The sequence below is a fragment of the Dermacentor variabilis genome, chromosome 4, assembly GCF_050947875.1.
Source record: "Dermacentor variabilis isolate Ectoservices chromosome 4, ASM5094787v1, whole genome shotgun sequence".
Taxonomy (NCBI): domain Eukaryota; kingdom Metazoa; phylum Arthropoda; class Arachnida; order Ixodida; family Ixodidae; genus Dermacentor; species Dermacentor variabilis.
The window spans coordinates 102,898,197-102,916,883 of record NC_134571.1 but is presented as its reverse complement, the minus strand read 5'-3'; the positions used below and the strand labels follow the sequence as shown (position 1 = coordinate 102,916,883).

Here is an 18,687-nt window from a genome sequence, read left to right as displayed (position 1 = left end):
ATCGCGGGGGCATAATTCTGCCATTAGGGAGACGAAAAACCATTTGTCACGGGAGTGGGGAGACCACGCAACGCGGACAAATAAGAAGCCCACCCAGAGGCCAACCGACCACAACCGCGAGGGCTTCGCCGACCGAGTCAACCCTCCCGAGGGATCGACCGACGGGCCGAAGCTCGGGTTTTGGGGCCACGACGACGGAACGCGCGGCGCGGCCGTATGCAGCATATACGAGCAAAGCGAGGCCGCGAGCACAACCTTAGTTTTCCCCCGTCGTCGCCCTTCGGCAAGCGCGATGTGCAACTCGCCACATCTGCTCTCGCGCGCAAAACACAACGCCGGGAGGGGGGTATGCAAATGACCGAGACCGAAGCTCGCGGGCAACAAAATGGCGAGCCGCGCATAGAGCTGCACTCACTTGCAAATCGTGCAACTTCTGCTGCTGCTCGAGCAGTTGCTCTTGCTGTCGCCGCAGCTCCTCCTGCTGATGCTGGTTGGCCAGACCCTCCTGCTCCAGCTGCGTCTGCGAGGCACAAAAGGGACGAAACGTGAGACGGCAGAGACGTGGGCCGGACGTCGACGCCGCAGCGCCCGCAGAACCGCGGCCCGTTCGTTCGCCGCGTGTGCCCGCGTAGTATGCGCTCGCCAAACCCGCGATAATGGCGACGGGGCCGGCGCAGAACAGCGAGGCATCAAGACGGCCGTTCTTTTAGTTATCGCGCTGGCGGCTGCTCTTATTGCGCGCTTCGCGTTGCATTTCTCTCTGTTTGTGCGCTTGTGTCCGCGACGGAGAAAGCGGATCGGGCAGACATGCTCTTTCTGCACCCCCCCCCCCCTCCCGCTCCGCCTCGCAAGCCCCCTTATGCTCTGCTGTGCGCGTGGTTTGCGATACGCGGTCAGGACCCCTCGCGCAGGGAACGAATGTGGCGGAAGCGCGCGGACTTTTGCTGCGCGCGCGCAAATACGACGGTGGTCGCACTGTGTGTAGCATTACCTTGGTGACGGCAACAATAAACTCAAGTTAAGGCCCAAATGTGCAATGGCTTCCGGCTTACAGTGAAAAAAAAAAAATACCGTTTTGCAGCAGAAGCTGATAAGGGATCGAATTTCACTCGACACCATCATTGAACAGGAGCTGCTGATAGTTACGGTGTGACCGGTGGTCCTCTTAGTACAATATGCGTGGTGAGGAAAACCTATGTTGGAATCGATAACTAAACTGAGCTTCCTTTTTTTTTTTTCTCTCGCATCAATTCGATGTCATGAAACGTAGAACTTGTAGTGGGCTAGTCGACATTCAGAGCTCGAAAGCACTCTTTCACATCTGCGCAAGCACTGAAACACAAAAGTACCCCAAGACATTTGCACTGCTGCTACGTCACGTTCCCACTCACAGTGTAGCCACGTTGCGTTTGTCACGCCAATAAATTTGAACACAACGTTAACCAAACATGTCATTCTTAGTCTGATGGTATTCTACACAATGCCACCGACTTTCGTTCCTGAGGTCGACGCAACAGCCCCGACGGCACGATGACGGAGGCAGCCTAATTAAAAAGGCGTAGACGGGCCGACTCTGATACCCATTGCACATGTGTTATCGTAAACGTTTTAGTGCGATAGAAGCACCGACAATGACAAAATAAATGCGGCACTTTTGTTTTGTTTTTTTGGTTTTACATTTTACGTACGTGCTACGATCTCGTAGCGTGAGACAAAGGAGGCTGTGCACCAAAAAGTACATAGACAATTACCATCACATCACGCAAACTATGCACAAAACTTCCATTGACTGAAAGTGTTGCGAAATAAAACCGGGTGTCCAGCGCAAACATACAATCTATCAATAGGCAATTACCGAGCAAATTCTTCGCTCGACGTTTCCCTTAGCGAACCATTTATGTTATTCTACTTTTTCTACACTTAGAGGAATGAACGTGAACTTGCGCCAATCCAACGCTGATTTAAATAGAACGATGGTTGCAGGGTGACTGCGGCGAGTCCTGCGCGCATTGCAATCAATGGGCGTCTTTCCTACCCTTGTAAGTTGGCTGCCGGAGGTTTCACTAAAACATCCCAGTCTATTGACTTTCCTTCATTCTGTAGAAAAAAAAAAGTGGTTTAAAATCCTAAACCAGTATTTTCCTTTTCCCCTGTGCAGGTTGCAATTTTTTAAATCCTTTCAGCTGGACTTCTCCTTTCACTTCTGCCATTTTCCTATTTCTTGTATAACTGTACTGTACAGGGATTCACTAGTGTCATATATGTTATTTAATTCTGCGCTAAGTGCCATGTTACAGCCTATATTGTTAATCTTTTCAAGACCAACTATATTTAGTCCTTAACAAGTTAAAGATCATACTTTATCCTACGTTTATACACTGGTCTTTCAAACTTAGTTCTGCGTCATTGACATTAACATAGGGTCCTGCAAAAGTAGGCAACTCTGTTTCAACCTTTATAAAAGTGCCCGGTAAAAACTTCGCTTAATCGATTAATCCATTAAAAAATCCTGCGTCGAAAGCGATTAATCAGTTAAAGGCTAAAATGATGAACGATTAATCATCAATCGAATAAGAAAAATGAATCGACCATACCTATTTGCTCTGTGCGTTTCGGTACGCGTTATTACTGCATGGCTAAAGCTCCGTAATATGCGGACAACGCAATACAGCCACATACCCGTACTTTCTGTAGCGTCATTCTCGAGAGGTTTGTTCGCACACTGTTCGGGCAAATCGGCATGGCTCAACGGTATCCGTGGCAAGGGCATTTCGATAGAGGCACAAGATGTCGAAGTTGCCGTCGATGGGAGGCACAACTAAGTGCCTGATTCCGCGCGTCTGCCATCGTACTGTGCCAAGCACATCTGACCCACGAAACATGTCGCCGCAAATGCACAGAGTGTGCCGTGAACAAGAGAGAGAGAGAGAGAGAGAGAGAGAAAGAAAGAAAGAAAGAAAGAAAGAAAGAAAGAAAGAAAGAAAGAAGGAAAGAAAGAAAGAGAGAGGGAGGGAGTCAACAATATCTTCAGCCGTCTTTATTTCTTCCTACCGCCATAAATAACAACGGTCGCTCTTTCCACAATCAGGCGCGAGCTGACGGAGGCGCCACGCTCGGCACACGTGGTTTCTGCTTTACGCACGCACAGCGACTTTTCGCGCTTGTTCAAAGTACGAGGACGACGGTGGTGCGACCTCTCGGCAAGGTCAGCTAAAATCAGAATGCATGAAGGAGTTTTCAATAAGTTGTCGACAATAAAGGATCCTCCCGACTGGGGACGAAGAAAAAATGCAACCATAATTTTGCGTCCGGAGAATTCGCGTCCGCAGAAGTCTACGACGACAAAAGGGACAACGCGGCGGAGCAAGTTGCGGCCTGGTGAACAAAGCCACATGTCTTCGTGTCTCGACGAAATGAGTCCCGTCACAGGACTCAACCATCGCGAATCGTTTTCCTTGTGGTGAGGGCTCGTCCACTCGAAAAATAGGAGCGAATTCCAGCTTCTTCTATTCCTTCTCCCCATTTATCTCCTTTTGTCAACTCTCCCCCCTTCCCTATCCCCCGCCCTCTCTCCCTGTTGTCGCGGTGCCGTGCACCCGCGAGGGCTGCAGAAGACAGCGCCAACCTTTCCTTTCTCACGACGAACCTCTTCTCTCTCTTCTGTGCATTTTCTACAGGCACGCACAACGCGCTCACGGCAACCAGCGGACTCGCTGGTTTCCGGGAAACTAAAAAGGCGTGTTCTCATGCACGCGATATGCGCCTTCGATAAGTCCGAGCAGCTTAGCAAGCGAAGTATCTGTACTTCAAGGATGAATTGTATGCATCGACGATAAATGAGGGGAGATCTGGAACATTGCATTCCAGTTGAAGATTCTAATTAGAGATTGCCTTGTTGCGCTGTGTACGTCGTACATGGCAAGAAAACGAATAACTGCCACATGTGAGAGCTGAGACGCGAGCCGCTTGCGCCTCCTCCGCGGTCTGCGCAGTGCCTTCACCGCGAATTTTTGGCATGCAAGTAACTTGCGTCTCAGAGACTAAACCTCTACTTAATTAGTTAGCTGTTGCGACCGTATATTTGTAAACTGTCCTTAATTACCGCTTCTGGATACATAATCGAAGTAAGCAGGTCATGTTGGACCGTTACGGTTCCAGCAAACCACCGTGACGCACCCGAGAATAGAAGATCCGCTTTAGTATAATACAAAGTGCTGGCTGTAGGTGGATGTCGAGAGCCTCCTTTCATAAGAATTTGACAACAGTTCAGTGTATTATCTTCCAGAAGACCTATGGCATACCCATATACAGGGTGTCCCAACTATCATGCATCAAGATTTAAAGATATTCAAATGCCGCGTAGCTGGACAGAACCAAGGTAATGTTGTTTGTCGTCGCTTAGGGACACTCAGGTACGCAAAACTGCCGCGCGACTGACCGCTCGAGGCACTTTGCGTGTATTCGCGGGCGTCTTTCACGCTCGAAAAAACGTTTATGTAGCACGTATTGAGCAACAGAAAGCTGCATCGGGAGTTTTTTATGTTGCTCTACAATGTTCTCATCGACACTTTTCGTCTACTCATAATATTCGAGAAGTTAATTAGTAACGACTAATTGTATAGTTAGGTGGAATGAACGAAACAATCCGAGTATCTCCAAGCGACGGCAAACAAGATTACCTTGGTTCTGTCCAGCTTCTTAGGATTTGCATATTTTTAAATCTTGGTGCGTGATAGTTGGGACACCCTGTATTATACACATCGCTGCTATTCCCTCGGCTCCAAATCTTTGGTCGACACGCGATCGTGACAGTGTACCCAAAGCGTCCGGTTAAGGGCGCTTCCCGAGCGTCATTGTGTTCGAAGGATTCGTGTTTCGGCTGCGAGAGATAACAAACACCGGAAACTCGCAGATAACTGCAACGGTGTGGGTGAGGCGTGCGCCCTCGCGCGGGTCCAGCAAACGGGCACCCCACGTCTCTGGTCGTCTTCCTGCCGACAAGAAAGGCGCCTGCAGTCTATTAGCTCGAAAAGTAAACTGCAGGGGAAAAAAATGCTCGTGTCTGGTTATCCAGAACGGAAACGGCGGTTCGAACGCATGGTTATTCAAAACAGAGCCAGTGCTCTCACAAGATGGAAACACTAACTTTCCTATACTGAAATGTGCAATATAAATGTAAGCAAGTATATATAGTAGACAATATAGAGTCTCTGGCTGTCCGCACGCTTCTTACCGTTCACGGATAATTGGGTTACCAAAGCCGTGCACGGCAGTGGCATTATAGGAAAGCCGATAGCGACATCTTGTAATATTCTGTCAAACTACAACGCGTTTGAAAAAAAAAGAATGTGTCGCATGAGTGTTCTCGTCGAAGGAAAACCAGAAATGGCTCCAGGTTTAACGATTATGTCGCTACAAACGCTTTACAGAGCAACAGTTAAGTAGAATATGGTAGGTCATTGTGCTCTCTGGTTAGATTCTGCGTCACATGATGTCACCAGCGCTATTGCTTCCACACGCCTCTCCCTTAAGCCGAATGTGACGGCTGCACCTGAACAGCGGCCAGAAGATGGCTGTAACCAAAACGGTACGTAAAAGCAAGGTAAAGAAAAGCATAGAGGCATTACTTGGTATATTCACAGAACCTACAGCGTCACTAACTCGGAGAACTTCGCCCCCAGTGCAGGGTGCATCATGAGAACAAGCCAGCCACGTGCAGGATAGGTCATTGTACCATTGGACCCACAAGCCATTGTGCATAGTGCGAAATTCCAGAAACTGACAGGCTCCCCACTTTAGTACACCGGCCAGCGTGGACAGGCGATTGACGAGGACGCGTAAATTGCTTTCGCCTTCAAGATTTCAGGCGTAGACGCCAATACACTCCTTACGGGAGAAGACTCGTGCCATGGCCATTCGGGAGAAGGAGCAGGAATAAGCATTTATTCAAGAAAAATGAAAAAAAAAGGAAGTTACAGGCTTGCTTGTTGTCACGTTCACAGGAGTCAAGCTCGTCGCTACATGAACGATCATGGTCTACCTACTTTATCAGGGACTATCGAGGAACACTTTATTGCAAAAATGCACATGTGAGGTATGGTATTTCGATTTCTTCTGAACGAATAGAAGTATACCGTTGCATGTGCACAGACATCGCCTAGCGCTGGACGGTGGTGGTAGCAACTTTATTCCTAGCGCTGAATCTCTTTCGTTGTGCAGAGCCTGGTGGCCCCATCTGCCGAAAAACATGCCAACTAGCAACCCTGAAATTACTTACAATACGAAAAAAAAGAAATCACCGACATCTTCCTTCGGTTGAACCCCTTATATATAACATATCTATTATGATACTCCTTAATGCGAAATTTGAACGCCGCTCTATAAGTGAAAGAAGTATCCGTGTCAATATCTTGTATTATGATCATATAGGTACAGGGCTTATATTATAGGGGGAAAACGCTGTGAGTGGCAGGGCTGGCGAGGGCAGAAGTGCGGCGCGACTGCCTTGCTAATCGAGAGATCGCGAGAGGCAGCGCGTGGGTTACGCGTGGGCGCGATTCACAGCCGCAGACAGCGTCTTTCAACCCCCGCTACGCTCCGCGTTCGCTCTTTCCTGCTTCGTTGCGCTCGTTCGCTCGGTTACGCCTAGGGACGCCGACGCTCAACGCAGGAACTGGCGTCTAGGAGCTGCGCTCTAAAACAAAATTTCTGAAGTAGTGCTCTGGATATTGATCCTCTAAGAAAGCGCCAAACGCTGATAACGCGGTGGCGCTGCCACAGTCAACTTCGTTTATCTGTCTCCACCCACCATAACCAAGCAACCTATGCTACAATAAACGTTTACTCTCTCTCCCTCTCTCGTTTATCTGTGCCTTAGTTTTAGCTTCTCTGTGTTGCATGGTTGCTTTTTGGGGCCACGTGACTGCGTTCGACGAAGGTGAGTGGAGCGGCGGATGGAAAACAGATGCCCGACTCTGACGGGCTAAATGCTCCCATTACAGTAACTCTCAGCAGGTACACACTAGGCATCGCGCTATACCCGTTTCTCCTCTCGAGAAACGCGTCGCCAGAGGAGAAAGGGGAAAGCTTTATTGTACCAAGATGCTCGGTTGCCAGAAGCTTTTTGTCCATAAAAAAAATAGTTGCAGTTGCTTTTTCCACAATCATAAGCGAGCTGTCTCCGGCACGCTTGTCCGTGTACGCAATTACTGTTCACGGAATGGTGGTTTATCGAGTGAATGAAAGTGAGCAGCCGGGTTGGTACCGCCATCTTGCTCTCACCCCACTCACCCCTCTTAATTCTAAGAGCTATTCATATCCACCTTATTCTTCCCCATCATCATCATCATCGCCAATATCATCATAACTCGTACCGCTTCGCAAACCGGTCGCACCTTCAAGGCATCTCGAGCGACAGGCAACATGATTCTGCTAACGCGTGAAATTTAGCTTCGCCGAGGCCCGTCATCTGACTCAGTCAACACTCTTGCAACCAAATTTTGCCTTACTGTACACGCTTTCAATTCCTCCTTCGTAAACTTTCGATACGGGCGCTCAACGTAGAGTCGCGGTTACATTATACTGGCTCGCCGCGGTTAAAGCTTCTGCGCCTAATCTCCGGCTGACGGCGTTCGCGAACACGCGGAAGTACTACGTACACAAGCCGCGGGCGCGTCCCTCCACGCTCTGTCACGGGTTCATTTCGCAACGGAAAGCGTCCAACGGGCTCCTCGAGTCAGTTAGCAGTTATTAATTGGCTGCTCCGTCTGGCTGAGAAGCGCGTTCTTTTAATCCGAATGGCCCTATACGGGCCCAGATTCACCATTAAAGCGAACACAACTTCCTGTTCGCCAACCGCGCTCGCCGACAATCCGTTTGACAGCGCAGCAGGGTGCGAGAAAGAAAAGAAAAGTAAGAAAGCACCGTAACAGGACATACAAAAATTAAGAAGGGGAGACAGGAGAGCTTTAAAGAATCGATCGATAGTAGAACACTCCAAAAGAAAACTAAGAAGCGGGCCGCATCAAAAGCAAAGCTCTCGGTTCGCAGTATGGTGGAGCAGCGCGGCATCGCTTGGGTGACCGGCTCGCCACGCCGTGGGTGAAGCGACACGTTAGTTTCATTTGTCCCGCAGCCAAAGGCGTTCCGACAACGCGCGGCGCTGTCCAACGCTCATTGGCGATTATGGAAGGTGCCTCCTCCTCCTCCTCCGTTCTGGCTGCCGCTGCCGCCGCGAGTCGCGGCGGCTTTTGTCGAGCGAGCAAAGCAGCTCCGGGTCAAACTGAGTGCCGCCGGGCGTCTCCTAGTTTCTCTTCCCTTTAGTTTCTCTCTCCATCTCTTTTTTTTTTCTTTCTTTCTTTCCACCGTTCAACGATGCGGCGTGACCACTCCCGGAGCGGATTTGCGTACAAGCAGCAGCAGAGCGTCCGCGCGCAGCGCGGCATTGCGCACGGTACGGCACCCAATTTGGTACGGCGCCGCGGGGGGACGCGATCGCGGCCCGACACCGCCGCAAGAGCAGCGGAACCACACGGCGCGGCTCCAAACGGGGTGTCTTGTCACGACTGGGCCGCGCGCGCGCGCGCGTTCGCCACGAGAGGGTCAGGCGGGTCGGCTAATGCCGTACGTGACAGAACTGGCGATGCGAAAGCGTGTGTGTAAGTGCGCGCGCAGCTTCGCCTTCTTCTTCAACAGTTCACGCGCGGTCTCCCTCGCACGCAAGCGTGTAGCGTGCGCGCGCATGTACCGTTTTGTGGCGACCCATCCTCATTACCTTTCATTAATGCTGGCGTTCGTCTTAAACTGCGCGCTCGTTGAGAACTCGTCACGAGACGCGGCCCGGGCGTGATCTGTTCATTGGTTTCCCAGCTGCTCGCCTCGTGCGACGTGAGATGTGGTTGCCGTAGGAGGCAGATAAGATATGGGTGGCGGATGATAAAAGCTGCTTCCTTATCTGCCAACCTCTTTATCGAAAGTCAATGCGCATTGACAACACGGGCTGGCGTGTTCTGAAGAGCGCCTGTATTTGTTTTTATTTTTGTTTTCCTTCTGCCCTACTAAATCCATCAGGGCTCTTATCGCGAAATGGCTTATCACATCTCTTAACGCTCGTTGACTTGATAAGTTGCTCCGCTTCCTCGAGGCATCTAGAGTCGTTAGCATGGCTGTTGCGCGTTATCTTCGCTCTTCTATAGACTTCGCATCTCGTTTGTGTCAAAACAGCTGGAAGTCACAAACACTGACTTTACATGCCTATCTGGCTGCCTTTACTGAAGAGCCGTGCACCAAATCTCGCAGTATACAACCAATTGTCTAATTGCAAACAATGAACTATATCACACAAGACTCCTCATTTCCGCAGGCTTTAAACGTCGACAGCACATTAAAAAAAAAAAAAAAACGCGCATCTTAATCAGTCGTGCTCGCAGCCGATGCGTTGGTGTCCACCAAGTTTCCTGTTCCTATTTATTATGATATTATATTATCACCAACAAACTTGAGACAACTAAAACCGTTCAAAAAAAAAAAACATACGGGACATGAGAGTAACGAAATAAACGGATTCCCCAGGTAATGATTCCCCGCGCACGGTACGCCGTAGTGAGAAATGCAATCTGTACGTGTGAGCTCGCATGTGCACATAATTGTGTGTGACCACCACAACGCATTTCTTATTCTCGGTTACCCTTCAGTCGCGCAGAGTTTAAATGTTTATGTTTGCCTGTTTCCCAGCACTCTGCAGTGTATGCTTGCTGTTTTCTCGTCGCACCAGCACGTATGAATATTTCAGAGATTTGGCACGAAAGGTTTCAAGAAAATCGAGCTTTATCATGACTATCGCCTCCACGCAAACTTTAAAAAATCGAATTATAGGGATTTACGTGCCGAAACCACGATCTGGTTATGAAGCACGTCGTAGTGGGGACTCCGGATTAATTTTGACCACGTGGGGTTTTTTTTTTTTAACGTGCACCTAAATCTAAGTACACGAGTGTTTGCATTTCGCCCCCATCGTACATAAACATTATTGCGCAAGCGAACAGTGCTGTGTTAGGTAAGCTATTAAGAAAGAACAGCGTTTCTGGGTCTCGCAGGCCGTTGCATTGAAGCAGACGTCCTCCACCGGTGACAAAAATCTCGTGTCTCTTGTGAGACGTGCGGCGTTCTTTAGCCCAAATTACGCGCAATGAGAGAAACGCAAATGAGTAGGAAAGTTGGTGAACATGTGGTTTCAGTCGTGCGTATTGACGATGAAAGCTGCCGGTATTTTCCAGGCCCCTGACAACCCATGCTGACGGAGCCAACGCAGTGCCAGAAAAAAAGACAAAGCATCTGCTATGGAAACCGTTGGTGGCGATGGCTTTAAAGGAACACGTGTTTACAATGAGAAGAAAGAACAGCGATACAGGCCGATGGCAAACAAACAAGAGCAAAATCTTAAATGCTTACAACACGCGCAGCCTGACGATAATACAAATATATCGTAACACAACCTTTCCGTGCTAGCACACAGTGCAGCATTATGGCTTTCAAAATAAGCTGTCCTCTCGTGATATACCCTGTATAACTGCGAACAGCTAGAGCCTGCTCGGTATAACAGTGTGATTTCATTGTGGAACCATATAAATGGTCTTGTTGCGTTTCGCCTGCGACACGTGGTTTTGCCGGCGCGACTGCGGCGGGGCGGCAGACATTTTGGCCCGATCGTCGTCGCCGCAACACTCATCGCCAGGTGTTTCCAGGCGCGACTGCGGCGATGCGACCGCCTAGGGATCATCCTCGCATTCCAGTCATTGTGCCCGAAACAGGCGATGCCAAAGCAGGGATCTCATTCCAGTTATTGGGCCCGAAACAGGCGATGCCAAAGCAGGGATCTCGTTCCAGTCATTGTGCCCGAAACAGGCGATGCCAAAGCAGGGATCTCATTCCAGTTATTGGGCCCGAAACAGGCGATGCCAAAGCAGGGATCTCGTTCCAGTCATTGTGCCCGAAACAGGCGATGCCAAAGCAGGGACCATCCTCTCATTACAGTCATTGTGTCCGACCGGCAGCGCCACGACAGGGTGCTACGAGATCGTGCTCGACATGGTGCTACGGCATCGCTACGACAGTGTGCGTCACCATTAGCCCATTGTACATTCACGTGCTCGTCTTTTGAGGGGTTCCTTCTTGCCCTCAACTGCGAGAGTATAAAAACAGCTGCCCCCGGACGCCAAAAGGAGGGCTCCGATTTCTTCTGTTGAGTGAAGTGCTCTCCCGTCTCTCTACTTCGGTCAAACCTGACCGCCAACTCTTTGCGATGTTAAAATAAACAAGTTGTTTCGTTGTTACCAGTCGACTCATGCTTTGCCGGGACCTTCGGATGCTTCCAGTTGTACCCCAGGCCGCCAGGCCAACGCTACCCTTGGGGCTTGCGACCCAGGTACAACCACGGGCGTCAGCGCCGAGTTCCCAACAGATCGTACCAGCGGTCCGATCCCAAACATCTGGTGGCAGCGGTGGGGTCGCCTACGACTTCAAACAACTGTCTGCCAGCGGCGAGATCGCGACAACGGAGGCCAGCAGCAAAGAGATGCAGTTGACAGTATGCTGAGCAGCTCAACGACGATCCGGGAGCAGTGCAACGAGCCCTGTGTGACGACTGGTTGCCTGCAGCGGAACGACTGCGCGGAATTCCTGCCTGCGAGGTTTGGTGAGTGCGGGACTTTCTTCTTCTGAGCTTTGCCAGGCTTTTGTTAGTGTTAGAAACAGAGCTGGTAATTGTGGTTGTCGTTGCTGCCGGGTTAGTTTGCGGCAAGACAATAATAAGCAGTAGAGAAAGCAGCATTCAGAGCAGCCATGGATTTGAAGTCGTTGCGCAAACCGAAATTGTTGGAGCTTGCAAGAGAGTTGGGTCTGGATGTCTCAGACAAACTAAGAAAACCTGAACTGCTAAAGGCTATTCTTGAGTTAGAGGCTGAGGATGACGAGCTGTCGGAATGCCTTGAGACTATTGAGGAGAGGTCAAAAAGACAGGAGCGCGAACTTAAAGAGCAAAAAGAAAAAGAAGAGCGTGAACGTAAAGAACAGAAAGAAAAAGAAGAGCGTGAACGTAAAGAACAGAAAGAAAAAGAAGAGCGTGAACGTAAAGAACAGAAAGAGCGAGAGCAACAAGAGAAAAAAGAAGAGCGCGAACACGCTTTGGAAATGAAGCGTCTCGAGGTAGAGATGGAACGCGCTCGTAATGGAAGTCAGGCACACGGTGCAGGAGAACGCGTATTGTTCAAAATGACTGACCTGATGCGGCCGTTTAAGCTTGGAGAGGACATTGGTTTGTTCCTGGTTAACTTTGAGCGAACGTGCGAGAAGCAGGGGTTCTCTCGGGAAACGTGGCCACAGCGCTTGCTCACTTTGTTACCCGGCGAGGCGGCCGACGTAGTCGCTCGCTTGGATAGAGAGGAGGCAGAGGATTTCGACACAGTGAAATCGAGTCTTCTAAAAAAGTACCGGCTGTCTGCGGAGGCGTTCCGTCGGAAGTTTCGGGAAAATGAGAAAGGCAGAAGTGAGTCATATACAGAGTTTGCGTATAGGCTTATGTCGAACATGCAGGAGTGGCTCAAAGAAGAGAAAGCGTTTGGTGACCACGATAAAGTTCTGCAGTGCTTCGGGCTAGAACAGTTTTATAGTCGGTTACCGGAGAACGTGCGATACTGGGTCTTGGATAGGCCAGACGTTTGTACGGTGGCTAAAGCCGCTGAGCTAGCCGAGGAGTTTGTGACGCGTCGGGCTCGCGGAGCTAAGGACGGTCAAAAGGGTGAATTTGGCTCGAAGTTTGAGAGGCCGAAGTTCACACCCATGAGAGCAAAGGGGAACACGCGTAGTGCGGATGCGAGTGGAAGCAGTGCGACCGAACCTAAGGAGACGGCGGCAGCCGAAGCCGAACGCAGAAAGCGGTTCGAGATGAGGCGTGCGGGCGTTTGTTATACGTGCCAGAAGCCGGGTCACTTTTCGGCGCAGTGTCCGGAAACAACACCAAAAGTTGTGTTTTTTTCAATAAGCAGCACTGACGAGAACATGAAGCTTCTCGAGCCTTACATGCGAGACCTCCTCGTGAACGGGAAAGAGTGCCGAGTGCTTCGCGATTCCGCAGCTACGATGGATGTAGTTCACCCGTCTTACGTAGAACCCCATATGTTCACGGGCGAGTGCGCATGGATCAAGCAAGCCGTGGAAGCTCATAGCGTGTGTCTGCCGGTAGCAAAAGTGCTTATTGAGGGACCTTTCGGAGCGCTTGAGACAGAGGCGGCAGTGTCATCTATGCTGCCACCCCAGTACCCGTACCTATTTTCAAACAGGTCCGATCACCTCCTGCGCGAGAAGGGGCTTTTGTTTGGTGAAGCTAGTGTTCAGGCCTTAACCAGATCGAAGGTTCGGGAGCTCGCTGCAAAGGCGGTAGTTGCGGGGCCGACGTTATCAAACAACGAAAAAGGGTCAGAGGCGCAGCAAGCTGATATTCCGAGCACGCCCGAACTGAATAAACTTGAGTCTGTAACGTTAAAGGCGCCAGATACTGGAGAGGAAATGCCCGACACGGGAAAGTTAGAAGAGCTATCTACTGATTTGCTCATCGCGCCTACGTCAGACGGACTTGATAGGTTGCTAAAAGTCAGCCGGTCGGCTTTGATAGCCGAGCAAAAAAAAGGATGGCAGCCTGGAAAACGTGCGCTGCAATGTCAAAGAAGGTATCGCCAGGAAAACTGCGCGTTTTGTGGAAAGAGGTGGAGTCCTGTACCGGAAGTATCTAGACCGAAGAGGAGTGGAGTTCGATCAGCTGATCGTGCCTCAATGCTATCGTCAGGATCTGTTGCGCTTGTCACATGGGGGTTCGTGGTCCGGACACCTAGGAGTTAAGAAAACTAAGGACCGTCTCTTGCAAGAGTACTATTGGCCAGGGTGTTTTCGGGACGCAGACCATTTCGTGAGGACATGTGACACTTGTCAGCGGGTGGGCAAACCAGGGGACAAATCAAGGGCGCCGTTGAAATTGGTACCTATCATTACGGAGCCTTTTAGACGGCTCGTTATTGATACTGTGGGACCTCTGCCGGTAACAGCCACGGGGTACAGACACATTTTGACTGTGATCTGCCCAGCGACAAAGTTCCCTGAGGCAGTGCCGCTTAAAGAACTCAGCTCAGTTGAGATAGTTAATGCACTACTGTCCATATTTGCGCGAGTTGGTTTTCCTGCAGAAATTCAATCAGATCAGGGCACAGTGTTTACTAGCGCTTTGACGACAACTTTTCTCGAAAGGTGTGGGGTAAAGCTGTTACACAGCTCAGTGTACCACCCACAGTCGAATTCCGTTGAGAAGCTCCACTCCGTCATGAAGCGCGTGTTGAGAGCGTTGTGTTTTGAACATCGAACTGACTGGGAGCTGTGTCTGCCTGGGGTGATGTTTGCTTTACGGACCGCGCCGCATGCGGCTACGGGGTTTTCGCCAGCTGAACTGGTGTACGGTCGCTCGCTTCGATCTCCGCTTCGCATGCTTCGAGAATCATGGGAAGGTAGGGGCGACGACCCAGTCGTGGTGGAGTACGTGCTTAAGCTCCTCGAACGCTTAAGAAGGGCACCGGAGTTGTCAGGTGAAGCAATGACAAAGGCCCAGCAGAGGGCCAAGGTTTATTATGATCGGACAGCCAGGGCCCGTCGTTTTGAGGTTGGCGATGAGGTCATGATATTGCGCACATCGCTAAACAACAAACTAGACGTGCAGTGGGAGGGCCCAGCGCGAATTGTTCAGAAACTGTCGGACGTTAACTACGTGGTAAGTCTGCCAGGAAAGCGGAAAGCACAGCAAGTTTACCACTGTAATCTGCTCAAACCTTATAGACAACGGGAAGCAGTGGTGTGCATGATGATAAACGTTCCTGAAGAGCTTCCAGTCGAGCTTCCGGGACTAGGCTCAGTGACGAACAGGGAAGACACCGGTCAAGTCATTGGTGACCTTATCAGTAAAGCACCGCTGTCGCCTGAGCAGAAAACCGAACTACACCAGCTATTACAAGAGTTTCAAGGTCTGTTCTCTGAGAGGCCTGGTAGGACTTCTGTACTTACTCATGATATAGAACTTACCTCCCCAGAGCCAGTACGATCCAAGGCGTATCGGGTGTCACCCCGCCAGAGCGATATTATGGAGGCTGAGGTAAAGAAAATGCTACAGCTCGGTGTTATTGAGGCAGGTGAGAGTGATTATACCTCCCCTTTGATTTTAGTTGAGGTACCGGGCAAGGAACCTCGTCCTTGCGTCGACTACCGCAGGCTTAATTCCATCACTAAGGATCAAATTTATCCGATCCCTAACATCGAGGAGCGCCTTGAGAAAGTTAGTAGCGCTCAGTTTATTTCCACCCTAGATCTTGTCAGGGGTTATTGGCAGGTTCCACTTACAGAAGAGGCTAGTAGGTATGCGGCGTTCATTTCACCAATGGGAACATTCCGTCCTAAAGTGTTGAGTTTTGGTTTGAAGAACGCGCCATACTGTTTTTCAAGTCTCATGGATAAAGTGTTGCGGGGACAGCAAGAATTCGCTTTACCGTATCTAGACGACGTAGCGATATTCTCCGCATCCTGGTCTGAGCATATGACACACTTGCGGGCAGTGCTAACCCGCCTGCGCGAAGCGGGCTTGACAGTCAAGGCTCCTAAGTGCCAGTTAGCACAGGCCGAGGTTGTCTACCTCGGTCACGTGATTGGTCAGGGTCGTCGCCGCCCCTCTGAAATAAAAGTGGCCGCTGTGCGAGACTTTCCGCAACCGCGCACGAAGACCGATATTCGGTCGTTCTTAGGTGTCGCCGGCTACTATCAGAGGTACATCCCTAGGTACTCTGATATCGCGGCTCCCCTGACGGATGCTCTAAGAAAGACAGAGCCTCAAACAGTCGTCTGGGACGAGACCAAGGAAAGAGCTTTTAGCGCCCTAAAGAGTGCCCTAACAAGCCAGCCTGTGCTACGATCGCCAGACTATACAAAAGGGTTCATTGTTCAGTGCGATGCTAGTGAGCGAGGCATGGGCGTTGTACTGTGCCAACGGGAAAATGGAGAAGTAGAACACCCCGTTCTGTATGCTAGTCGTAAGCTGACCAATCGTGAGCAGGCGTATAGCGCCACCGAGAAAGAGTGTGCGTGTCTCGTGTGGGCCGTTCAGAAATTGTCATGCTATCTAGCCGGCTCGAGGTTTATCATTGAGACGGATCACTGCCCTCTCCAATGGCTGCAGACCATCTCTCCCAAAAATGGCCGCCTCCTGCGCTGGAGCCTCGCTTTACAACAATATTCCTTTGAGGTGCGTTACAAAAAGGGGAGTCTCAACGGTAACGTCGATGGCTTAAGTCGAAGCCCCTAACGTAGGAATCAGCCTCAAAATTGTTTGTTACTGATGTTTTTCTTCCTGAGGCAGGATTTTTTTTTAACATATTGCTTTTGTTTAGTGTTTCAAAGTGATGATATGCTTTCTAGTGCAATTTTTCAATTTGTGGACGCGTTCTGAGTGATGCTAGACTACTGTAAGGAACTAGGCAGTGGTATAAAAAGGGGAAAGAGCCTGGCAGGGCTTAGTGAGGGTTGTGCCGTGCTTGCTGACTGAGCGGTTGAGTTTCAGCGTAGTTCTAACGCTTGCCGGGAACGAGAACAAAAATGTGAACTCTCCCGAAGTCACTTTGCAGTGTCCCGTGCGAACCTGAACGAGAGAACGAGGCCTTCTCTGTGCGCTGCGCTCAAGAAACGTCAAGGGACGCCCGACTTCGGTTATGAGCATCATCGAGCGACATCCCTCCGGACAGCGGATGCAGTCCCCTGTCCATCGGGATCTCCTTCCCCCGGCGGGGCGGTCTGTTGCGTTTCGCCTGCGACACGTGGTTTTGCCGGCGCGACTGCGGCGGGGCGGCAGACATTTTGGCCCGATCGTCGTCGCCGCAACACTCATCGCCAGGTGTTTCCAGGCGCGACTGCGGCGATGCGACCGCCTAGGGATCATCCTCGCATTCCAGTCATTGTGCCCGAAACAGGCGATGCCAAAGCAGGGATCTCATTCCAGTTATTGGGCCCGAAACAGGCGATGCCAAAGCAGGGATCTCGTTCCAGTCATTGTGCCCGAAACAGGCGATGCCAAAGCAGGGATCTCATTCCAGTTATTGGGCCCGAAACAGGCGATGCCAAAGCAGGGATCTCGTTCCAGTCATTGTGCCCGAAACAGGCGATGCCAAAGCAGGGACCATCCTCTCATTACAGTCATTGTGTCCGACCGGCAGCGCCACGACAGGGTGCTACGAGATCGTGCTCGACATGGTGCTACGGCATCGCTACGACAGTGTGCGTCACCATTAGCCCATTGTACATTCACGTGCTCGTCTTTTGAGGGGTTCCTTCTTGCCCTCAACTGCGAGAGTATAAAAACAGCTGCCCCCGGACGCCAAAAGGAGGGCTCCGATTTCTTCTGTTGAGTGAAGTGCTCTCCCGTCTCTCTACTTCGGTCAAACCTGACCGCCAACTCTTTGCGATGTTAAAATAAACAAGTTGTTTCGTTGTTACCAGTCGACTCATGCTTTGCCGGGACCTTCGGATGCTTCCAGTTGTACCCCAGGCCGCCAGGCCAACGCTACCCTTGGGGCTTGCGACCCAGGTACAACCACGGGCGTCAGCGCCGAGTTCCCAACAGATCGTACCAGCGGTCCGATCCCAAACAGTCTACACAGTTAAAATAGCTCCCCTGCGATCTTAAAAGAGCCCAGTTTGCAGCCCGCATGAAGAAAAAAATTTAAGAAAGAAACCTCGTTGCTCTGACACATGCAGGAGAAAGTATACGAGATATTGCAGGGTGGTTTCAGCCTTGTGTCGCATCCGTTCCTCTTCTATTCATGCAGCATTCATATCAACGCAGTTGAAAACGTTTTACAAACTCTTTTGTCCTGTACTGTAGCTCAACTGATGTCTTTCGCATTTCAGTGAAGGACATGTTGCGGGCGCCCAAGCGTTTGTGCGGAGCGTACGATGTTCTCTCTGTTCCAGGACTGTTAAGCGTTATTCTAATATAGGGATATTCCTGTTACCATCTATGCCGTCGTATAACAGACGTATATAGACGGGAACATCGGCGCTGATAGCAATATCTTGTGGTACCGTGTTCGAACGCTTGTTGATTAATGGGTCAGAGACGTATACATGTTGCCTCTCAAAATAATATCAACAGTATATGAGGGAGTCAGTAATACTTTCATGGTGGTTATGTGTCTGCTAACATATTTGCACCACTGCATAACCTTATAACATAGCGGCTTACCGCAAGAAACGAATGTTCCGACCACATTGATTCAACATAGTGTCAAATCCTGTTGCCACAAGCAATGCTGTTGTTTTCTTCCGCTTCGCGAGAGGTGGAAGGCAGGATCGCATCACAATTATAAATGTAAACGTTAGTACTTACGCGCCGAGCTGATGAACAACGCTGGCGAGAACTGCTACATAAAGACACTTTTCTTTTTTTTGCTATATCTAAATTTTTTTTTCTACCGGCATCTTGCCGTCTGTGACACTAACAAATAGAATAAACTACCCTGAGACATAAGAAATTTAGTTTTAGCTTGCTCGTATATGTATCGTCCTTTACAGAATACAAAGCTACATACCGGACACGTCGACGGCAGTAGCAAC

General features: G+C 50.2%; 1 protein-coding gene across 5 annotated transcripts in view; it reads right to left on the bottom strand.

The window, feature by feature from the left end:
- LOC142579586 (uncharacterized) overlaps window positions 1-18,687 on the bottom strand; it is a 515,154-nt gene that overhangs the window by 23,527 nt on the left and 472,940 nt on the right. For all 5 annotated transcript variants that reach the window (XM_075689952.1, XM_075689955.1, XM_075689957.1 and 2 more), the window contains one exon: window positions 416-520. In XM_075689952.1, coding sequence (XP_075546067.1) covers window positions 416-520 — 105 coding nt within the window. The remainder of the gene's footprint in view (window positions 1-415; window positions 521-18,687) is intronic.